At 45.4% G+C, this 24,837-nt stretch overlaps 2 protein-coding genes across 5 annotated transcripts in view; one reads left to right on the top strand and one right to left on the bottom strand.

Moving 5' to 3' along the window:
• The window catches only part of LOC124115152, a 42,708-nt gene extending 29,439 nt beyond the window's left edge, over positions 1–13,269 (top strand). Inside the window, exons 9-17 of the mRNA XM_046476027.2 lie at positions 243–489; positions 1,328–1,479; positions 4,087–4,264; positions 5,343–5,504; positions 8,101–8,247; positions 9,013–9,085; positions 9,885–9,960; positions 10,446–10,520; positions 11,130–13,269. Of these exons, the coding sequence (XP_046331983.2) occupies positions 243–489; positions 1,328–1,479; positions 4,087–4,264; positions 5,343–5,504; positions 8,101–8,247; positions 9,013–9,085; positions 9,885–9,960; positions 10,446–10,520; positions 11,130–11,621 (1,602 nt within the window). The 3' untranslated portion in view covers positions 11,622–13,269. The remainder of the gene's footprint in view (positions 1–242; positions 490–1,327; positions 1,480–4,086; positions 4,265–5,342; positions 5,505–8,100; positions 8,248–9,012; positions 9,086–9,884; positions 9,961–10,445; positions 10,521–11,129) is intronic.
• A 960-nt stretch (positions 13,270–14,229) lies between these two features.
• LOC124115153 (cytosolic beta-glucosidase-like) overlaps positions 14,230–24,837 on the bottom strand; it is a 36,609-nt gene continuing 26,001 nt past the window's right edge. For all 4 annotated transcript variants that reach the window (XM_048389582.1, XM_048389583.1, XM_048389585.1 and 1 more), the window contains exons 6-9: positions 18,487–18,720; positions 17,325–17,451; positions 16,422–16,606; positions 14,230–14,777 (exon numbers count right to left, since the gene is read on the bottom strand). In XM_048389582.1, coding sequence (XP_048245539.1) covers positions 14,587–14,777; positions 16,422–16,606; positions 17,325–17,451; positions 18,487–18,720 — 737 coding nt within the window. In that variant the 3' untranslated portion in view covers positions 14,230–14,586. The remainder of the gene's footprint in view (positions 14,778–16,421; positions 16,607–17,324; positions 17,452–18,486; positions 18,721–24,837) is intronic.

The following is a 24,837-nucleotide window of genomic DNA, read 5'->3' as shown; positions in this document are numbered from 1 at the left end:
CAGTACCATGTACCAGAAACCATATACCATTTGGTTTCTGCTTGAGTCAGTACCATGTACCAGAGACCATATACCATTTGGTTTCTGCTGGAGTCAGTACCATGTATCAGAGACCATATTATACCGATTGGTTTCTGCCGGAGTCAGTACCATGTACCAGAGACCATAACATATTTTATTTATTTTATATATTTTTATTACACACCCAGGTCCCCCCTTCTCATGTCATGTTGTACACACAGGCCATCCCTCGTGACCGGCAGCATGGAATCATCAGAGGTTTTCGCGTGCTGGTCCGTCAGATTCAACCCAGGTCGAACAGGACAATAGTGGCTGAAGTGAGTGTTCCCAACACAAGTGTGTCGGCCCTCGTCGATGCCAATCTCAGCATGTCTGTGAACTATCTGATGTCAGTGCAGGCCTGGACGGATGTGGGCTTATCCGACGTCGTAGACACAGCCCAGATCTATATACCTGCTGTATCTAAGAGTGAGTCAGTTTTATGTTCGTATACTGAATGGACTGAACATGTTTTTGTACTTTATGGTATATCCAATGCTGAATGAGTGGGTGAGTAAGTTTGTTTTAACTCCCTAATGAGCTGCATTGCAGTTGTATCACGGCGTGTCAGCTGGAAGTGAGAGGAAAGCCCGAAGTGATGAAGGTCCACGAGCATTGATATGGTGCTGGCATACATACACAGATGATTAGGGCGAACCGGGATTCGAAGCCACGAACACAGGATTCTGGTACGCTTAAGGGAAGCAACTCTATACAACCCTGCTCCCTGTCGCCGATGATAATAGTTCAAGTTTTATCAGAGCAATGTCGACCCTGTGTACGATGTCTTGTACCAACGATGTGTTGACGCCGTGTACGGTGTTGGTATGGTGTACAGACGCTGTGTGGATGTCGTGCATGATGTAGTCGTCTTGTACAAACGATGTGTGGATGTCGTGCACGATGTTGTCTTGTACAAACGTTGTGTGGATATCGCGTAGATGTAGTCGTCTTGTACAAACATTGTGTTGATGTTGTGCACGATGTTGTCTTGTACAAACGTTGTGTTAACGTGCACGATGTAGTCGTCTTGTACAATAATTGTGTTGATGTTGTGCACGATGTTGTCTTGTACACACGTTGTGCGGATGTCGTGCACGATGTAGTCGTCTTGCACAAACATTGTGTTGATGTTGTGGACGATGGTGTCTAGTACAAACGCTGTGTGGATGTCGTGTACGATGTAGTCGTCTTGTAGACACAATAGGGTGGTTATACATAACGCACCTTCGTGAACAGCACCTGACCGTTGTGTGACACATTTCAGTACATAACACAGCACGATGGGTAGAATCCGTCCTCGACAGTGCTGGTATCTGCGACATCTACTGGGATGCCGTCGTCGACGGGGCGACATCTACGGTACGACTACACTGGTGCTACGGCCAAATGACCAGTCCAGGCTACGTATCTTGTGAGGTCAGTAACTGTCTTATATATATTGGCCGGAAGTATTGAAAAATCACAAAGGTCGATAAGATGGATAAACCACCCTCATTCCCAATCATTGCGAGATTGAGCATAACCTTTCACAAAGTATGTTTGTTCAAAGCGGACCACAGGTCGGGGGATGGGGAGTTGGGTGGGGTGGGGGTGGAGGTGGAGGTGGGGGTGGGGGGGACTGGAGGTGAGGATGTGAGGGGAGGGGAGTGGAGGTGAGGGCAGGGAAGGGAAACGGGAGAGCGGGGAGGTTGTCTGGCTGGGCCAGGCCCAGTACTATTGCTAGTCGAAAGATCCGGTCACTGTGAGGGTCAGGCAGTTGCAATGTGTGACCTAGCTGAATGTGTCAGGTAGACTAAGTTTCATATTCTGACTCTGAATCTCAACATGGCATGGGATGGAGAAAGAAACGAATACAGATGATGAATGGTTAGTGGGTTAGGGGATTGGGTTTGAGAAAACGATAGGGGTAGACATTGGGGTTAGATGAGTAAGATAGACTGAGACTGGTTGGGGTTCAAGAAAATGCAAGAGTAGACGATAAGGTAGAAGCTTGTGGTAAACGTTTGGGGTGTGTGTGTATGTGTGTGTGTGTATGTGTGTGTGTGTGTGTGTGTGTGTATGTGTGTGTGTGTGTGTGTGTGTGTGTGTGTGTGTGTGTGTGTGTGTGTGTGTGTGTGTGTGTGTGTGTGTGTGTGTGTGTGTGTGTGTGTGTGTGTGTGTGTGTGTGTGAGACAGAGGATGGAGTAGATGTGTAAGTTGAGACTTATACATTGCATTATTTTTTGTTTGTTTTGCTTGACAAAGATAAGCTCATCTCAAATTTGATCCAACGCTTCATGACAGAGTACGTCGTATTGTAAATTGACTCAACCCGCTGCGACGATAGAGCACAAAAACATTTGTTTACGTGATCGTATATCTCGGTAACCGGAATATTTACAATGAAGGCAACGGCTGGCTTCAGTAGACCAAAACTAACAGAGGAGGCGGGGCTTGGGTGGGAGTAAAGAGCGAGGAGACAAGATTGTAAGATTGTTGCGTCGTGATAGAGGTGGAGCTGGCTGGAGGATGGAGAGGGGGTGGAGCGGAATGTATGAGCGTTGGATCCGGGATGGGGTGGGGTTTGGGATTCGGTAAGGGTGATGAGGTTGATGAGGGTGGGTGTATTTGGGGAATGAATACAGGACGGGGCCGAGTTAATGTGATAAGAGAGAACAGGCACGAAGCCCAAGCGTGGGTAGACGGCGTCCAAATAGAGGAGGGGTTGGGGTGGGGTGGGATGGGGTGGTGGTGGAGAGGGCTGGGGCTGGGTAGGATCTGTGATCAACCTCAATCCGTAGAAGATGTACTGTCATACGTTTCTACAGGGATGTGGAATGCTACAGACAAGGGTACTGAAGTATAGCAGTCTAAACTAAGACGATCGCGCCGAACACGTTTCCTTTAACACATATTTTCATTTGTTCGATAAAGTTTACTGACACACAATAAGCAACGCACCATAAACTCTAACTCGAAGGTCAGCAATCAATTTTAGCAGCAAATACTTCTTATTCAAAATTACGAATATACGTTTTCAAAGTGTTTAAGTACATTAAGATTGTTTTGTTCAAGTGAATAGACGTTTATCACGTACGCCAACAATGACATACGACAACGTAAGTTTACACATCACGTGACATACGTGTGAGACCTTCACCTTGGGTTGTATGTAGAAATATCCTTATTTGGTCATTGCGCTATCGTAAAGGCATTGTGGCCGGTAACCTAGAACAACAGAGGCCGATTTTGCCACATCAGAACTATAGACTGAGCTATGGCACCGTCACCTGACCCTGGACCTGAGTAAAGGACCTGAACGTTGTTTTACTCCTCAGTGGCATTATTCCAGGTCTTTCAGGGCAGCCTGTACAGAATTGGGTCTGGATTGAAACTCACAGTGCCACACAATCGGGTGCCACGACACGCAAGGCAAGCCACAAAGCCTGGTCGCCCGACACACATTCCAGTGGTTTTCTTGACAACCTGGGGTCCCGGGTGGCCCAGTCGTCTAAGGCGCCGCTTTTCGCTGGGCAGAGTTGCGTCCCTTGGGCACGCCTGAAACCTATGATTGTGGGTTCGAATCCCGGTTCGCCCCAATTATGTTTCTAGGTTTGTCAGCACCATACCCGTGCTCGTTGTTTCACCAAAGTGGTAAACCTCTAGGACCTGCATCACTTCGGGCTTTCCTCCCACATTAAGCTGACACGCCGTGATATAACTGGAATAATGTTAAAAGCGGCTTTGAACCCAACTCACTCACTCACTCACTCTTGACAACCTGGGGTCCATCCATATGTCTTATCTTATCCGTACTTAGCTCTCCAACTTCTAAATGCCTCTCAAAGAAGCTGGGGTTTGGAAACCACAAGTATTTCCCACAGGATAACAAACCCGGATGTAAATCATGACCCTTTCCAGAAGAAATCAGACTCACTGGATTACGTTTAGAAGAAGCGAAAATCACCAAATCCGTCACACGTAATAATGATTTATGTCCGTGAAGATCTGGTATCAATCTATTTCATGGTGTACGTGTTGCAGACAAGTATCCAATCAAGGGTTGATGATGATGCTGCAGGAGACGGCGTGGAGGTGGCGGTCGAGAAAAAATCCTTCACCGCCTGCAGTACTTGCGTCTTGCATTTTGGGGTTTCCATGGAAACGGACGGAATAAATAGTGGAATTGTATGGAATCGTTGCAGGTTCCAAAAATTCAAAGGTACTTTTATGCCATTATATGTACATAGTGTCTTTTGTTTGACTGACGTCTCATTGGATGTTCATGTTATTTCAGTTTGGTTATTGTAGGTAATAATGTTTTTGATAATGTGGGATCTCCGTGGTCTAGCGGATAGAGCGCCTGCCCGGATGGAGGAAGGTCGGACGTTCGATCCCCTGACCGCGTCATGCCAAAAGACGTCAAAAGAAGGAACTTGTTGTTACCAAACATTAAGGGGCTAAAACAAGGACTGGTCGGCTCGGAGTGAGGATATTGTGCCTGAGTTGGGTATCCAAGTCAAACTGCGGCATGGTATCTCGCTAGGCTGGCACTAAAATACATGCTTAAGTCCGTACTAGTCAAACTGCGGCATGGTATCTCAGTGGGCTGGCACTAAAATACATGCTTAAGTCCGTACTAGTCAAACTGCGGCATGGTATCTCGCTGGGCTGGCACTAAAATACATGCTTAAGTCCGGACTAGTTAAACTGCGGCATGGTATCTCGGTGGTATTCACTATAACGCCTGCATTAGCCCGGACTAGTACACACACACACACACACACCACACCACACCACACCACACCACACCACACCACACCACACACACACCACACCACACCACACCACACCACACCACACCACACCACACCACCACACCACACCACACCATAACCACACCACACCACACCACACCACACCACACCACACCACACCACATCTGGTGGCATAATATGTATTGTCTTCAGGTAGTCTTCATCTTGTGTCGCCTTGTACATTTTTAATTATTTAACGTGATGTCATTTTATGACGTAAATTAAACGATTGTATCTTCGTGATACATGTTTTATACAGTATTTGCAACACACAGATTGGCCCCTGATAAGTTACATTTGATCCTTGATTTGAGTCAAATGAGCAGCAGAAATGAAAAACAATTGACAAAATAATTTCAGGGTAACTACATGCATGAGCTGTGAAAGACATCGCTATTAAACACTGGGAGTGCTCTCTCCTCTTTCTCTGAAACGATACATCAATCACGTACCCGTGTTCTAGTTTCCCTGTATTGTTCACAGCTCCGTTCGTCAATGACGTCGTCGTGAGCACAGTGACGCGGACATCGGTGTTGGTGACGTGGGGCGTGCCGTGCGTGGCGACGAACTATGGCAGGCCAGAGTTGATTAATATTGCAATTACATCTGGGAATAGTGAGCCGGGACGTTGTGAGAACACTCGTCGTGAGTATCTCAGGCAATGTATATCTATGTGTGAGTGTGTGTATATGCATGTGCGTGCGTGTGTGTGTATATATGTGTGTGTATGTGAGTGTGTGTGAGAGTGAGTGTGTGTGTGAGTGAGTGTGTATGTGAGTGTTTGTTAGTGTGTGTGTGTGTGTTTGTGTGTATGTGAGTGTGTGAGTGTGAGTGTGTATATGAGTGTGTGTGTGATTGTGTGTATGTGAGTGTGCGTGTGAGAGTGTGTGTGTGTGAGTGTGTGAGAGAGAATGTGTGTGTGAATGTGCGTGTGAGTGAGTGAGTGTGTATATGAGAGTGTGTGTGTGATTGTGTGTATGTGAGTGTGCGTGTGAGAGTGTGTACGTGTGAGTGTGTGAGAGAGAATGTGTGTGTGAATGTGCGTGTGAGTGAGTGTGTATGTGAGTGTGTGTGAGAGAGTGAGTGGGTGTGTATGTGAGTGTATGTGAGTGTGTGTGAGAGAGTGAGTGGGTGTGTATGTGAGTGTATGTGAGTGTGCGTGTGAGAGTGTCTGTGTATGAGAGTGTGAGCCAGTGGATGAGCGAGAGTGTAAGCGTGTCTGTGTGCACGGCAGTGAAAGCGATGGGAGATCCGGGAGGGTGTGTGTGTTCTGGGTCTGCCACTCACTTTTTAAAATATTAAACAGAAATTCCTCTCCCATAAATGTTACCTACGAGGGCTGGCTGAAAAGTTCTAAGCCTAACTGTGAAAGACCCCGTACCAAGTCGATGGTTTTCATTTATTTCTCCACATAGTCCCCTTTCAGGTTTACACACTTTTGCCAGCGATGCTGCAAGGCCTGGATGCCGGTCAAGATGAAATTTTCTTCAGCCACCCTAAAAAAGTCATTCACAGCGGAAATGACGCCATCATTACTAGGAAAATGGCGACCGGCTAGTTCCTTTTTCATTTTGGGAAACAGGTGGAAGTCTGACGGGGCCAAATCGGGTGAATAAGGGGGATGGTCAATGAGTTCTAAGCCACAATCATGGATCGCTGACATGGCAACCACCGATTTGTGAACAGGAGCATTGTCTTGGTGGAACAGGACTCCTTTAGTGAGCATTCCCCGTCGCTTAGGTTTAATAGCTTCACGCAACTGTCTCAGTATCTCAGCATAATATCTCCTATTGATAGTCTTGCCTTTTTCAAGATAGTCAATCAGCAGAATAGCCTTGGAATCGCAAAAGACTGAAGCCATCACCTTTCCAGCAGAAGGAACCGACTTGGCTTTTTGGGGGGCTGGTGAACTCTGATGCTTCCATTGTTTAGACTGAATTTTGGTTTCTGGTTGAAAGTGATGAATCCAGGTCTCATCCATGGTTACAAATCGGGCCAAAAAATCATCGGGATCTGCTTCAAAACGGCATAAATTGTCACGGGACGTCAGGAATCTGACACGTTTCTGATCCGCTGTCAAGAGCTTTGGCACCAATCTTGCAGAAACTTTTGTCATTCCCAACTCGTTCGTGATAATGTGCTCAACCCTTCCATGAGAGATGCCCACAACACTGGCAATATGTCGTGTGGTCAATCGTCGATCAGCCATCACCATGTCATGCACCAGGGTAATGTTTTCCGGAATGGTTGCTGTTGAAGGCCTTCCTGGACGCGGGTCATCGTCAAGGCTCTCTCTGCCACGTTTGAATTCCGCAGCCCACTTCTTTACCGTGGAAAAAGAAGGGGCATCATCCACTAAAGTGGAGACCATGTCAGCATGGATCTGTGTTGGAGTTAGCCCTTTCAGTTGCAGGTACTTGATGACTGCCCTATAGCCAGTTTTGTCCATTTCTGGTGATTTCAATAGGTAGGTTCACAAGATGGTCTGGTACAAAGACAATAATAACACTGCAGTTGCAATTCTTATGTCTATGGTTCATTAAATGATTGTACTTGTTGGTGGCAAAAGTTTGTTTCAATCCAATTGAGATATCCCACTTGGGCTTAGAACTTTTCAGCCAGCCCCCGAACCATGAAAACATGATGATTTGGTTGTTAAAGTAAATTATTAAAGGTAAACATACCGTGTTTGTGATTTTATTTTGGGTAGACTACGCACATTTGTGTGTGTGAGAGTGTGATTGAGATTGTGTTGTGTGTGAGAGTTGCCGTACATGTACATGAGAGAGTTTTAGTGTATTAGTGTGTTAGTGTGTTAATGTGTGTGTGTGTATGAGGAGCGCTACCTTGATGAAATATCTCTTAAAAACTTAATTTTACTAAATGCTTTAAAATAGCTAATGTGTGAATTGTATATTAATCCGAAAAATACATATTTATTCATAATAATATCGCGAATAAGAATTTTCGAGTAAATAACAAAAGCACATAACTCTTTCCAAGTGTTTATCGACGTCATCTTTACGTCATGAGTTAAATAAACGAACTGTTGTTGCTTAGATACCTTAGGAGTCAGATAGTTAGAAGGGACATAAACTAATTTATCCAAATTAAATTTAAATTGGTCAATTTTGATAATAAGCATGCATCTTTCATCTCGAATCCTGTTGGAGAAAATTTGACAAGCAACACCACCTGTGTACGTGATCGGTTGACGTATATTCGATATTTGCCATTGCAGATGTGACCGTGACGGCAAAGCGCTACAGCGACTCCGTCACCCTGAAGGTGGGAGAATCCACCATGTACACTGTGTGCGTCAGAGCTGTAGGGGGAGGCGTCAAAGGACCCTGGGTCACAAGGAATGTCACCATCCCGGGATCGATAGGTATTTTGACAACAATGACAATAATAATAATAATAATAATAATAATAATAATAATAATAAAAAAAGTTAGCATACTGCCGCTCTTCTCAGTGGGGTAGAAGGTATAGCATCCAGCAAACCGGCATTAATCCGGGCTTGCACACACACACACACACACACACACACACACACACACACACACACACACACACACACACACACACACACACACACACACACACACACACACACACACACACACACACACACACACACACACACACACACTCTCACACACACACACACACACTCTCTCTCTCTCTCTCTCACACACACACACACACACACACTCTCTCTCTCTCTCTCTCTCTCTCACACACACGCACACACACACACACATATGCACGTCGCTATATAGGTGCAATAATCTGGAACAACGTTAGAACCCATGTCACCTCGCCACATCTGTGTATAATTATATATACTACTCAACGTTTGATAGGGATACTCAGACTAATCATTTCTTATAAATATACACTTGACATGTGAGAATAAGGTTTGTTTATCATTGAAAGATGAAAACATCCCTATCAAAAGTGGAGTAGTGCATGTGTGTGCGTGCGTTCGTGCATGCGTGCGTGCGTGCGTGCGTGCGTGCGTGCGTGCGTGCGTGCGTGCGAGCATGTCAGGTGTGATGCAAAACATACGCAATAGTCTCGAAGCTGAAACGCACGGTGACAAAACATACTAATCTCCATGAATAACTGATGCTGATTTGTTGTGCAGCTCTCGTTCCTCCTGAAGTAATTGTTGGAGTCTCAGTCAGTTCTTCCACAGTGGCAGCCGCCATCTTAATAGCGTAAGTCTCAACCTTGTTAACCTATCGGAGAATGTCCTTCATTGACGGGGCACGGGTGGCCCTTTCGTCTAAGGCACCGCTATTCGCTGTGCAGAGTTGCGTGCATTGGGCACTCCAGAAACCTATGATCGTGGCTTTGAATCCCAGTTCGCCCTGATTGTTTCTAGGTTTGTCAGCACCATACCCGTTCACCGAAGTGGTAAACGTCTGAGACCTGCATCACTTCGGGCTTTCCTCCCGCATTAAGCTGACACGCCGTGATATAACTGGAATACTGTTAAAAGCGGCGTTAAACAAAACTCACTCACTCACTCACTGTCATACGCTAAAAGTAGTTGTACGAACTGCTTCATTCAATTCTGTATTTACTAGCCCAATGGCCTTTACAATCAATAACATCCACGTTTTGTCCAGTCACCTAAGGCGCCGCAATTAGCACTGTGTCAAATAGGTGTTCAAAAAAACATATGAGTGTGTGTTCGAATCCCTGTTAAAAGTTGCGTTAAACCCTACTCACTCAGCGTCCCAGGGCCCATTTGCACAAAGCGATCTAAGCGCTAAGACTACCGTAAGCCTATGTTAAAGTATGGGAGTTACGATCATCTTAGCGGTAAGATCGCTTTGTGCAAGTGGGTCCTGGTCTCCAACAACCTTAAACCTATGCCCTTCCGAAGTTCATCAGGTACATGTGGTGTTCCGTACTTCGTACTGAAAGTACTCAATACTAAGTACTGTTTCCTCCCTTATGCTGCTGTTGTGGATGGGAGCAAGACATGATATGTTTAATGTATGCTTTCAGTTCCATATACTGCTGCAGAAGGAAGAAATGGTTCGCCAAGATTCAAATCCAACTACCAACATTTATCAACAACATGGTATGTATTTATTGGCAGAACATGTAATTCATAAAAAACTTCCTTAGTACGGGGCTACGTGGGACCAGGGCTTGGTTTAGTCTTTGAATGAGTTGGGTTCAACGCCAACAGCATTCCAGTTATATATGTGTCAGCTGAATGTGGGAGGTAAGCCCGAAGTGATGCAGTCTCAGACGTTTACCCCTTTGGTGAAACCAACGAGCACGAGTACAGTGCTGAGAAAACTAGACACATAATCGGGACAAACCGGGACTCGAACCCACGATCATAGATTTCTAGCGTGCCCAAGGGACGCAACTCTGCACAGCGAATTGCGGCGCCTTTTACGAGTGTGACACAAATATTTCTGAAAAGAAATACATCGATCAATAATTGGTGTTGAGCATGGGTGTTATTACTGCTGGAGTACTTTCTATGTTTATATCATCATTTTATAACCCGATGCGGTATCAATCTCACTTACAAGATGTGTATTGTATGCCCAGGGCCACCCAGAACAGGGTCGTTTTCTACCTCCGATGAATGCCTTGCCGAAGACGTCCACAGCTACCACAATAAAGGTAATACTTTGTGTTTCCTATATATATTAGACCGCCTCCGTGGTCTAGTGGTAGAGCGTCCGCCCGGAGAGCGGAAGGTCCGGGGTTCGATCCCCGACCGCGTCATACCAAAAGACGTGAAAAGATGGTACTTGTTGTTACCCTGTCTGGCGCTCGGCGTTAAGGGGCTAAATCAAGGAGTATATTGTGTCTGAGTGGGGTTCATGTTAAACTGCGGCATAGTATCTCAGTGAGCTATCACTTTAAATCAGCATCAGTCGGGACTAGTACAAGCAGCCACACAAACACACACAGGTACATGCACGTTCACTATATAAGTGCAATAATCTTGGACGCGACGTTAAACCCCATTTCATCTCACCTCACCCCCTATATATATTACCATGGGTGAGTGAGTGTGGTTTTGATGCCGTTTTAGCAATATTCCAGCAAAGTCATAGCGGGGGATACCAGAAAGGAAACATTGTACCCATGTGAGAATTCGAACCCGGGTTTTCGGCGTGACGAGCAAACGCTTTAACCACCAGGCTACCCCTCCGCCTTGTATCAGTATGACCAGTTTATGTATTGTACTAACTGATATAATAACATCACTACCTTTTTCCACAGGCGCGGCATTGTGATGAAGCTAAGACAATCGGGTCCAACACTGAGTTGGGAACGACACACGAGACAGTGGGTACAGGCCTCTTGACCTACGTCATCGCAGGGGATGATATCTCGCGGGACAACAGTATCAACATTTGCGTGGACTTCTCAAGTTCATCATCAGTAGATGGGATGTGTGCCAATGTCCGCAACACCTCGCTCGTTGATGAGAAACCAGAAAACGATTCCATGAGCAAGAAACATGAGCTAAGAGCAAGCAACTTCTCCCTACGAGGCTCTGATTTTGACAGTGAAGACCGGTGTGCAAATCTGTCGTTGTCAGATGTATGGTTTAAGGGGAGTTGTGGAAGTGTCGAGGATGCCGGAGTTTCGGATGGGGAGTTTCCAGAGTATAAAATATGTGTTGGGGAGGAGAAGGCGCACGGCGCAGACGGAGATGGAGTGTCAGGTCATCACTCGATCCTTTCCTCCTGGCACCGTGAAATATGGTGACAGAAAGCATCATGGGATGTCAGACTATCAGCTTTGCTCATGCGCGAGTGACAAGTTGCACTGTGTTTATGGAGACCGTATATTTACCAGTCAACTATGCACACATGACGGTTGAGATATAATCGGGGTCTGGTACAATGAAAGCCTCAGCTATGTCTTTAGCAGTTGTTCTGTTATATTCAGGCTTGCTATTGGCTGATGGTGACCAGTGATCGATAGTGTGGGCATGCTTCTAAATCATCCAGCTCACAGCTCATCTGCCTTGGTGGTCACACATACAGGTATTAACCACCCTCCATTGTGACCTTGAAATATCCTCATCTTCAGTCGAGTCACCTTCATGTCTGAAGCACTGATGTTCTTCTGGTCTTGACGTCCCAGGCCGAACTTCAGAGGAAGATGGACGAGTGCAAGGCAGTGTGTCGAGGTGGTCCGGAAGGTGGTTTGTGGCGTGTGAAGGTGGTGTAAGGTGGTTACCTGTCGAGGTGGTGTGTCACGGTGGTTGATCGTGGTAACTTATAGCGGTGTCGCTGCCAGGTGGTGTTTGAGGTAGTTTTTCGAGGCGGTTTGTCGAAGTGGCTTTATGACGTTGTGTTTCAAATTGGAGTGTCGAGTAGCTTGTCGAGATTACTTATTGAGGTGATGTGTCGAGGTTATGTGTCGAAGTGGTGCGGCCAGGCGGTGTTTCTGATTGGAGAGTCGAGCCCTACTTTCGAGGTCGTGTGTCCAGGCTGTGTTTCTAAGTGGAATGTCGAGGTGGCTTGTCAAGATTACCCATTGATGTAGTGTGTCGAGGTAGTGGCTTACGGAGGCGGGATGGGGTCGGTTGGGTGTGTTATCTGACACTGCGACACGGCTCCTAGGTCCATGAAAGGACGTTGCATTCCCTGTACAGCTTCCAGAATTCGGACCATGATGGCAAAGAACATCTCGTCACAGGACAAGAAGGACACTGTATATAATAATTACCTTTTACACGATCAAGAATCCCTATAGATTCATCTAGCATGTCAGTGACTGTCGGTCACATATATAAAACACATGGCTAACAGTTATATTACAGTGTCATTTGAAATCATATCAGAGTCAAACCGAACAATATTGACAACAGTTTTGATGATATCTGTTTTGGTGTCATGTAGATATACGTGTACAATGAATAGCATCTCTGTACATCATCTGTGTTGCTCATGGGATGAGGCAAGACAGAAGCATCTTGTAGATCTACACATTTACATTGGAGCTGCTTGTCGTAAGAAGCGACTTACGTAATCGGGTGGTCAGGCTCGCTGACTTGGTTGATGCATGTCATCGTATCCAAATTGCGTGTATCGATGTCATTGATGTCAATCACTGGATAGTTCTGGTCCCGACTCGATTACTTACAGACCGACGTCATATAGCTGGAATATTGCTGAGTGCGGCGTTAAACAACAAACAAAACAAAACATTGGAGCTGTACATGTGTTTAAGTATTGATCAAAGATTGTCTCATTGTCTCTATCAAGATTGTCATGTTGTGGAAGACCGCCTCCGTGGTCTAGTGGTAGAGAGTCCGCCCGGAGAGCGGAAGGTTCGATCCCCGACCGCGTCATACCAAAAGACGTTAAAAGATGGTACTTGTTGTTACCCTGTCTGGCGCTCGGCATTAAGGGGCTAAAACAAGGACTGGTCGGCTCGGAGTCAGTATACTGTGTCTGAGTGGGGTATTCATGTTAAACTGCAGCATGGTATCTCAGTGTGCTATCACTATAAATCGGCATCATTCCGGACTAGTACAAGCAGCCACACACACACACACGTGCATGCACGTCGCTATATAAGTGCAATAATCTTGGACGCGGCGTTAAACCCAATTTCACCTCACCTCATGTTGTGGAACTTTCTTCGAAATGTAAATTATAAGGACAATCAATGCTGAATGTGAAAGGTCTTTCTTCAGACCTTCCGTCATATCATAGAACTGTGTTGTATCGTTTTAGATGAAATAGTTTTAAATTGGCGTCATTCCACCGACACTGATAGGATGTGTATCTATTGTGATGCTGACAACATGTACCAGGTGGAGGATGAATTCCATGCTAATGATAGTGGGAATCGTGCAATTGACTCTGGTTTTAGCAGATATTTCTTATGAATGTGGAAAGGGTATTGTCGCTTTTATGTAGTAATGGAACGTTAACAGTATCAAACTGTACAAGAATGTTGACCATGTTATGTAATAAATTAGAGACACCAGGGCCCACTTGCACAAAGCGATCTTAGCTCTACAACTATTGTAAGCCTATGTTAAAGTATGGGAGTCACGATCATCTTAGCGCTAAGATCGCTTTGTGCAAGTGGGCCCTGGTGTTATCACTGGGTTTCAGAGGTCCATTCAAAAAGTTTTTACAGCTGTCTGGCCCTTTTCTTTTTTCGCCAAATTGGATCTGTTTTGGCGGATAATCAAGACTGGTTATTCTCATGCATTGACGTCTTATATTCAAATAACGCTTGTGCTGATATTGATATTGATATAGCGCTGTGCCTTGATGTTTCCTTTGTCAGGTACATAAGATAAGGCTTTCCCCAATATCTCTGTAAACTATATATGTAAACTGTAAATGTGAACTGTAAATGCCATGTTTATTCAAGCAGTCATTACTACTATCATGATTCAAAACAAAGAAAACAAAATCCATGATAGCTGCTTCAATACTAAGCATGATGCATACTAAATTACTGTGATATATGTTGTAGGCCAGATGCCTAAAAATACTGAATAAATTCAGTCTGTATGTCTGTTTGATTTTCGGCTCGGAATCTGCAACCGCTTGCAGATCTTCAGAAATATTTCAAAACTGGTGGGTCATGTGACCGATCACGTGCACAAACGATGTAGCCAGCGTCGATATATATACGCCCTGGTCTTGCTTAGAACTGGAACGTCAATTCAGAGGTAAAATGTCCGAGCACCGACGCATCGCTATACTTTCCCTGTCTTGACAACTTGTCTGTAGAAGGCGACCGAGTCTTTGGGTGTCCTGGGCCTGGCGGGGTCGGAGAAGTCGATGCTGTAGATGCCGAATCTCTCCTTGTAGCCCTGGTGCCACTCGAAGTTGTCAATCAGCGACCACAGGTAGTACCCCCGGACACGGCATTTGTCCTCGTTGATGGCTGGGGATAGAGACACAGGGGACAGGATCAACATAACACCTCGTTGATGGCTGGGGATAGAGACACAGGGGACAGGATCAACATAACACCTCGTTGATGGCTGGGGATAGAGATACAGGGGACAGGATCAACATAACACCTTGTTGATGGCTGGGGATAGAGACAGAGGGGACAGGATCAACATAACACCTTGTTGATGGCTAGGGATAGAGACAGAGGGGACAGGATCAACATAACACCTCGTTGATGGCTGGGGATAGAGATACAGGGGACAGGATCAACATAACACCTCGTTGATGGCTGGGGATAGAGACACAGGGGACAGGATCAACATAACACCTTGTTGATGTTTGGGGATAGAGATACAGGGGACAGGATCAACATAACACCTCGTTGGTGGCTAGGGATAGAGACAGAGGGGACAGGATCAACATAACACCTCGTTGATGGCTAGGGATAGAGACAGAGGGGACAGGATCAACATAACACCTTGTTGATGGCTGGGGATAGAGACACAGGGGACAGGATGAACATAACGCCTCGTTGATTGCTGGGGATAGAGACACAGGGGACAGGATCAACATAACGCCTCGTTGATGGCTGGGGATAGAGATACAGGGGACAGGATCAACATAACACCTCGTTGGTGGCGAGGGATAGAGATACAGGGGACAGGATCAACATAACACCTCGTTGGTGGCGAGGGATAGAGATACAGGGGACAGGATCAACATAACGCCTCGTTGATGGCTAGGGATAGAGATACAGGGGACAGGATCAACATAACACCTCGTTGATGGCTGGGGATAGAGATACAGGGGACAGGATCAACATAACACCTCGTTGATGGCTAGGGATAGAGATACAGGGGACAGGATCAACATAACGCCTCGTTGATGGCTAGGGATAGAGACAGAGGGGACAGGATCAACATAACGCCTCGTTGATGGCTGGGGATAGAGACACAGGGGACAGGATCAACATAACGCCTCGTTGATGGCTAGGAATAGAGACAGAGGGGACAGGATGAACATAACACCTCGTTGATGGCTAGGGATAGAGACAGAGGGGACAGGATCAACATAACACCTCGTTGATGGCTGGGGATAGAGACACAGGGGACAGGATCAACATAACACCTCGTTGATGGCTAGGAATAGAGACAGAGGGGACAGGATGAACATAACACCTCGTTGATGGCTAGGGATAGAGACAGAGGGGACAGGATCAACATAACACATTGTTGATGGCTAGGGATAGAGACACAGGGGACTTAGCACTGACATCAGGATCAACATAACACCTCGAGCGACAATGATGTTTTTTTGTTTTTTGTTTGTTTTTTTAACGCCGCACTCAGCAATATTCCAGCTATTTGACAGCGGTCTGTAAATAATCGAATCTGGACCAGACAATCCAATGATTGATATCATAAGCATCGATCCACGAAATTGGGATACAATGACGTGCATCAACCAAGTCTGACCACCCGATCCCGTTAGTCGCCTCTTACGACAAGCATAGTTGCCTTTTACGGCAAGCATTGGTTGAAGACCTATTATACCCCGGATTTTCACGGGTCTGTCATGTATGAATTTGGGATATTCATACAACCGACGAAAAATGAAATAAATCAACGTGCACCTTTTGATACTTCTGTCAGATGTTCCCGGAGATACTTGATCCTGTCTGGATCTTGGAGCACACCTGGCTCCGTGGTGAAGCCGTTCTCGGTGATGTAGATGTCGGGGTCACCGAACTCCTCCTTGATGGCCCCAAGCAGCTTCCGTAGCCCCCAGGGGACCGAGTACAGCCAGTTGGATACCGCCCTGGGGTGCAAGTGTTAAATGTTACTACTGAGGTGAGGTGAGGTGAGGCGAGGCAAGGCGAGGTGAGACGAGGTGAGTGAGGTGAGGTGAGGTGAGTTGAGGTGAGGCGAGGCGAGGTGAGACGAGGTGAGGTGAGGCGAGGCGAGGTGAGACGAGGTGAGGTGAGGTGAGGTCAGATGAGGTGAGGTGAGGTGAGGCAAGGCGAGGCGAGGTGAGATGAGGTGAGGTGGGGTGAGGCGGGCGAGGTGTTTCATGTTACTAATGCGAGGTGGGTTGGGTTGGGATGAGTGAGGACTGGTTCATTGGGTTGAAATGGGGTTTAACGTCGCATTCAAGATCATTGCACTGATGTGCGGGCATGTATATATCTGTAATTGAGCTCTTTGTACAAGTTGGGAATGATGCCGGTTTTATAATGCTAGCTCACTGAGATACATTGTCCCTATTATGACTTGTACCATACCTTTCTGTGTTTTTGCCGTTGCATGTGTTTGTGACGGGTGCCACCGGTGGGGCAGGCCATGCTCATTTTTTTGGTTGCGAAGTGATTCATAAACACATGCTCTTGGCACAGTCAGAATCGTACAATGGACTCTGCTTTAAGCAGAGATTTCTGCTGAATATGGTGGTGGTTTTGACGCCTTTATTGTCACACAATAGTCAGCAATGTGACAGCTATATTACCAATATGTCAATCTCAAGTCCACACAAGACTCACCGTGGCCATGATGGGTCTGTTAGACCTTCAAAGCTCTTGTCTCCCAGAAAGCCAGGCTGGTCCTCCATTGGCTTATAGGCGACAAGTCGGGTCGTGTAGTAGTTCAGACCGAAGAAGTCGCTGCTTCCTGTGGATATAGTGAGAAAGTGAGTGAGTTGGGTTTAACGCCGCTTTGACAGTATTCCAGCTATTTCACGGAGTGTCAGCTCAATGTGGGAGAAAAGCCCGAAGTGATGCAGGTCTCAGACATTTTCTACTTTGGTGAAACTCACCAGCACGGATATGGTGCTGACAAACCTAGAAACATGAGCAGGGCGAACCGGGATTCGAACCCACGATCAGAGGTTTCTGGCGTTTCCAAGGCACGCCTCGTAGCTGAGTGGTTTAGATCGCTACCTTTTTGTGCTGGCGAGTTGGTGCTTCACAGTGACAGTGTGGGTTCGAATCCCGGATGGGACTCAACAGTACCCTGTAAACAAAGCATTACACGGTCCAACTCATTTCAATCTCATTAAAATCAGATCTTAGTTCTCGCTGCCGCTAAACAAAGATCTGAGGACATCCCATTACGGGTCACGTCAGACCGACCTTGCGCGAACTTTGACCGACCAATAGAATGACCAATGAGAAGGCAGCTTTCTCGTGCTTTACGGCACTATTTTCAAATATGCGACAACGCTTCGAAACATATTTTGACAATTTCTCGATTACAAATTTGAAACCTGAACAAAAGAACATTCTTGAATCGCTAATAGATGGTCTAGATTGTGTGGATTCAGTCGTTAAGCCCGTAACTATCTTCCGGAACACCCCGTGTTAAAGTTTTCGAGGATGCATGATTAGAAATCACATTCCAACTGTCACTTTCATGATCTGGTAAGCGACGCTCTGATTGGTCGTATGAAAGGTCGTTCTGACATGACCTCTACTGGGATGTCCTCAGATCTTTGTTTAGCGGTAGCGGGAACTAAGGTCTGATTTTAATGAGATTGAACTCATTTTTACTTTTGAGACAGAGAAGGAAATATATTTGCAATGATTCCTGTGCTTCGACATCCGTTCCACGAAGCATCCGAGAAAAGATTGCTTTCCTCTCAAGCTCAAAGTTAAATGAAATATATATATAACACCTTTCTCGTGGTGCCACTGTGGGGAATGCTACCTTTAAGATAAGCCTTTTCTTCTTCTGTGAACTGGGGGAGACGAGACTTGCCCGGCTCACACCGACTGTTGATTCGCTCCTTTAACTCTTCTGGATAGTCGCCGTTGACGAAGATGGGGTTGGTGAAGAGTCCGATTTTGATCTGGAAGTAGCGCAGTCGGGCCGCCACGTCAGCCGGGTTAGATGGGTCTTTAGGTTGCGACCAGTCACAGTTCAAGGTGATGCCGATCCGGCCTGTTGGTGCGTGGAAGAGAGAGTGGGTTAATGTATATTCTTTCTATTCTGGCTCCACTTCAGAAGCCCGTCCGTTATCCAGCCTTGACATTGCAAACCAATGGTTGATAACATGAGCAACGACCCATGCCGTACAACAGTGATATTATTGTCAGACAAATGACATCAGATATAATTGTTATCTTAACACCGATATCATTGTGGTCCAAGTTAGACATATAACACCTACTATCATTGTGGTCTAAGTTAGACATATAACACCTGTATCATTGTGGTCTAAGTTAGACATATAACACCGACATCATCGTGGTCTAAGTTAGACATATCACAGCTATATCATTGTGGTCTAAGTAAGACATATAACAGCTATATCATTGTGGACTAAGTTAGACATATCACAGCTATATCATTGTGGTCTACGTTTGACATATAACACCTATATCATTGTGGTCTAAGTTAGACATATGACACCGATATCATCGGTACTTCTCGTCGTACAGTCGGTACCTTTCTGTGTAGCTCTATACTTCTCGTCGTACAGTCGGTACCTTTCTGTGTAGCTCTATACTTCTCGTCGTACAGTCGGTACCTTTCTGTGTAGCTATATAGTTCTTGTCATACAGTCGGTACTTTCTGTGTAGCTCTATACTTCTCGTCGTACAGTCGGTACTTTCTGTGTAGCTATATACTTCTCGTCGTACAGTCGGTACTTTCTGTGTAGCTCTAGCCTTCTCGTCGTACAGTCAGTACTTTCTGTGTAGCTCTATACTTCTCGTCATACAGTCGGTACTTTCTGTGTAGCTCTATACTTCTCGTCGTACAGTCGGTACTTTCTGTGTAGCTATATACTTCTCGTCGTACAGTCGGTACTTTCTGTGTAGCTCTAGCCTTCTCGTCGTACAGTCAGTACTTTCTGTGTAGCTCTATACTTCTCGTCATACAGTCGGTACTTTCTGTGTAGCTCTATACTTCTCGTCATACAGTCGGTACTTTCCTCGATCTCTATCCTTCTCGTCATACAGTCGGTACCTATCTGTGTAGCTATATACTTCTCGTCGTACAGTCGGTACTTTCTGTGTAGCTCTATCCTTCTCGTCATACAGTCGGTACCTTTCTGTGTAGCTCTATACTTCTCGTCATACAGTCGGTACTTTCTGTGTAGCTCTATACTTCTCGTCATACAGTCGGTACTTTCTGTGTAGCTATATACTTCTCGTCGTACAGTCGGTTCTTTCTGTGTAGCTTTATACTTCTTGTCGTACAGTCGGTACTTTCTGTGTAGCTCTATACTTCTCGTCGTACAGTCGGTACTTTCTGTGTAGCTCTATACTTCTCGTCATACAGTCGGTACCTTTCTGTGTAGCTTTATACTTCTCGTCGTACAGTCGGTACTTTCTGTGTAGCTCTATACTTCTCGTCATACAGTCGGTACCTTTCTGTGTAGCTCTATATTTCTCGTCGTACAGTCGGTACTTTCTGTGTAGCTTTATACTTCTCGTCATACAGTCGGTACCTTTCTGTGTAGCTCTATACTTCTCGTCATACAGTCGGTACCTTTCTGTGTAGCTCTATACTTCTCGTCGTAGAGTCGGTACTTTCTGTGTAGCTCTATACTTCTCGTCGTACAGTCGGTACCTTTCTGTGTAGCTCTATATTTCTCGTCGTACAGTCGGTACCTTTCTGTGTAGCTTTATACTTCTCGTCATACAGTCGGTACCTTTCTGTGTAGCTCTATACTTCTCGTCGTACAGTCGGTTCTTTCTGTGTAGCTCTATAGTTCTCGTCATACAGTCGGTACTTTCTGTGTAGCTCTATACTTCTCGTCGTACAGTCGGTACTTTCTGTGTAGCTCTATACTTCTCGTCATACAGTCAGTACCTTTCTGTGTAGCTCTATCCTTCTCGTCGTACAGTCGGTACTTTCTGTGTAGCTCTATACTTCTCGTCGTAAAGTCGGTACCTTTCTGTGTAGCTCTATATTTCTCGTCGTACAGTCGGTACTTTCCTCGATCTCTATCCTTCTCGTCATACAGTCGGTACTTTCTGTGTAGCTCTATACTTCTCGTCGTACAGTCGGTACCTTTCTGTGTAGCTCTATACTTCTCGTCATACAGTCGGTACCTTTCTGTGTAGCTCTATATTTCTCGTCGTACAGTCGGTACTTTCTGTGTAGCTTTATACTTCTCGTCGTACAGTCGGTACCTTTCTGTGTAGCTCTATACTTCTCGTCGTACAGTCGGTTCTTTCTGTGTAGCTCTATAGTTCTCGTCATACAGTCGGTACTTTCTGTGTAGCTCTATACTTCTCGTCGTACAGTCGGTACTTTCTGTGTAGCACTATACTTCTCGTCATACAGTCGGTACCTTTCTGTGTAGCTCTATTCTTCTCGTCGTACAGTCGGTACCTTTCTGTGTAGCTCTATATTTCTCGTCATACAGTCGGTACTTTTCTCGATCTCTATCCTTCTCGTCATACAGTCGGTTCTTTCTGTGTAGCTCTATCCTTCTCGTCATACAGTCGGTACTTTCTGTGTAGCTCTATACTTCTCGTCGTACAGTCGGTACCTTTCTGTGTAGCTCTATACTTCTCGTCGTACAGTCGGTACCTTTCTGTGTAGCTCTATACTTCTCGTCGTACAGTCGGTACTTTCTGTGTAGCTCTATACTTCTCGTCGTACAGTCGGTTCTTTCTGTGTAGCTCTATACTTCTCGTCGTACAGTCGGTACTTTCTGTGTAGCTCTATACTTCTCGTCATACAGTCAGTACTTTCTGTGTAGCTCTATACTTCTCGTCATACAGTCGGTACCTTTCTGTGTAGCTCTATACTTCTCGTCATACAGTCGGTACTTTCCTCGATCTCTATCCTTCTCGTCATACAGTCGGTACTTTCTGTGTAGCTCTATACTTCTCGTCGTACAGTCGGTAGCTTTCTGTGTAGCTCTATCCTTCTCGTCATACAGTCGGCACCTTTCTGTGTAGCTCTATACTTCTCGTCATACAGTCGCTACCTTTCTTTGTAGCTCTATCCTTGTCGTCATACAGTCAGTACTTTCTGTGTAGCTCTATACTTCTCGTCATACAGTCAGTACTTTCTGTGTAGCTCTATCCTTCTCGTCGTACAGTCGGTACCTTTCTGTGTAGCTCTATACTTCTCGTCGTACAGTCAGTACTTTCTGTGTAGCTCTATACTTCTCGTCGTACAGTCGGTTCTTTCTGTGTAGCTCTATACTTCTCGTTGTACAGTCGGTACCTTTCTGTGTAGCTATATACTTCTCGTCATACAGTCGGTACCTTTCTGTGTAGCTCTATACTTCTCGTTGTACAGTCGGTACCTTTCTGTGTAGCTCTATACTTCTCGTCGTACAGTCGGTACCTTTCTGTGTAGCTATATACTTCTCGTCATACAGTCGGTACCTTTCTGTGTAGCTCTATACTTCTCGTCGTACAGTCGGTTCTTTCTGTGTAGCTCTATACTTCTCGTTGTACAGTCGGTACCTTTCTGTGTAGTTCTATACTTCTCGTCATACAGTCGGTACTTTCCTCGATCTCTATCCTTCTCGTCATACAGTCGGTACTTTCTGTGTAGCTCTATACTTCTCGTCGTACAGTCGGTACTTTCTGTGTAGCTCTATACTTCTCGTCATACAGTCAGTTCCTTTCTGTGTAGCTCTATACTTCTCGTCATACAGTCGGTACTTTCTGTGTAGCTCTATACTTCTCGTCATACAGTCGGTACCTTTCTGTGTAGCTCTATACTTCTCGTCGTACAGTCGGTACCTATCTGTGTAGCTCTATACTTCTCGTCGTACAGTCGGTACTTTCTGTGTAGCTCTATACTTCTCGTCATACAGTCGGTACCTTTCTGTGTAGCTATATACTTCTCGTCGTACAGTCGGTACTTTCTGTGTAGCTCTATACTTCTCGTCATACAGTCGGTACCTATCTGTGTAGCTATATACTTCTCGTCGTACAGTCGGTACTTTCTGTGTAGCTCTATACTTCTCGTCATACAGTCGGTACCTTTCTGTGTAGCTCTATACTTCTCGTCATACAGTCGGTACTTTCTGTGTAGCTCTATACTTCTCGTCATACAGTCGGTACCTATCTGTGTAGCTATATACTTCTCGTCGTATAGTCGGTACTTTCTGTGTAGCTCTATACTTCTCGTCATACAGTCGGTACTTTCTGTGTAGCTCTATACTTCTCGTCATACAGTCGGTACCTTTCTGTGTAGCTCTATAGTTCTCGTCATACAGTCGGTACTTTCTGTGTAGCTCTATACTTCTCGTCATACAGTCGGTACTTTCTGTGTAGCTCTATACTTCTCGTCATACAGTCAGTACCTTTCTGTGTAGTTCTATACTTCTCGTCATACAGTCGGTACTTTCTGCGTAGCTCTATACTTCTCGTCATACAGTCGGTACCTTTCTGTGTAGCTCTATACTTCTCGTCGTACAGTCGGTACCTTTCTGTGTAGCACTATACTTCTCGTCATACAGTCGGTACCTATCTGTGTAGCTATATACTTCTCGTCGTACAGTCGGTACTTTCTGTGTAGCTCTATACTTCTCGTCATACAGTCGGTACTTTCTGTGTAGCTCTATACTTCTCGTCATACAGTCGGTACCTTTCTGTGTAGCTCTATACTTCTCGTCATACAGTCGGTACTTTCTGTGTAGCTCTATACTTCTCGTCGTACAGTCAGTACCTTTCTGTGTAGTTCTATACTTCTCGTCATACAGTCGGTACTTTCTGCGTAGCTCTATACTTCTCGTCGTACAGTCGGTACTTTCTGTGTAGCTCTATACTTCTCGTCATACAGTCGGTACCTTTCTGTGTAGCTATATACTTCTCGTCGTACAGTCGGTACTTTCTGTGTAGCTCTATACTTCTCGTCATACAGTCGGTACCTATCTGTGTAGCTATATACTTCTCGTCGTACAGTCGGTACTTTCTGTGTAGCTCTATACTTCTCGTCATACAGTCGGTACCTTTCTGTGTAGCTCTATACTTCTCGTCATACAGTCGGTACTTTCTGTGTAGCTCTATACTTCTCGTCATACAGTCGGTACCTATCTGTGTAGCTATATACTTCTCGTCGTATAGTCGGTACTTTCTGTGTAGCTCTATACTTCTCGTCATACAGTCGGTACTTTCTGTGTAGCTCTATACTTCTCGTCATACAGTCGGTACTTTCTGTGTAGCTCTATACTTCTCGTCATACAGTCAGTACCTTTCTGTGTAGTTCTATACTTCTCGTCATACAGTCGGTACTTTCTGCGTAGCTCTATACTTCTCGTCATACAGTCGGTACCTTTCTGTGTAGCTCTATACTTCTCGTCGTACAGTCGGTACCTTTCTGTGTAGCACTATACTTCTCGTCATACAGTCGGTACCTATCTGTGTAGCTATATACTTCTCGTCGTACAGTCGGTACTTTCTGTGTAGCTCTATACTTCTCGTCATACAGTCGGTACTTTCTGTGTAGCTCTATACTTCTCGTCATACAGTCGGTACCTTTCTGTGTAGCTCTATACTTCTCGTCATACAGTCGGTACTTTCTGTGTAGCTCTATACTTCTCGTCGTACAGTCAGTACCTTTCTGTGTAGTTCTATACTTCTCGTCATACAGTCGGTACTTTCTGCGTAGCTCTATACTTCTCGTCATACAGTCGGTACCTTTCTGTGTAGCTCTATACTTCTCGTCGTACAGTCGGTACCTTTCTGCGTAGCTCTATACTTCTCGTCATACAGTCGGTACTTTCTGTGTAGCTCTATACTTCTCGTCGTACAGTCGGTACTTTCTGTGTAGCTCTATACTTCTCGTCGTACAGTCGGTTCTTTCTGTGTAGCTCTATACTTCTCGTCATACAGTCAGTACTTTCTGTGTAGCTCTATATTTCTTGTCGTACAGTCGGTACTTTCTGTGTAGCTCTATACTTCTCGTCATACAGTCAGTACTTTCTGTGTAGCTATATACTTCTCGTCGTACAGTCAGTACTTTCTGTGTAGCTATATACTTCTCGTCGTACAGTCGGTTCTTTTTGTGTAGCTCTATACTTCTCGTCATACAGTCGGTACTTTCTGTGTAGCTCTATACTTCTCGTCGTACAGTCGG

The sequence above is a fragment of the Haliotis rufescens genome, unplaced genomic scaffold (assembly GCF_023055435.1).
Source record: "Haliotis rufescens isolate VD_foot unplaced genomic scaffold, xgHalRufe1.0.p SCAF_8, whole genome shotgun sequence".
NCBI classification, from domain to species: domain Eukaryota; kingdom Metazoa; phylum Mollusca; class Gastropoda; order Lepetellida; family Haliotidae; genus Haliotis; species Haliotis rufescens.
This window is presented reverse-complemented; position numbering and strand designations above follow the sequence as displayed.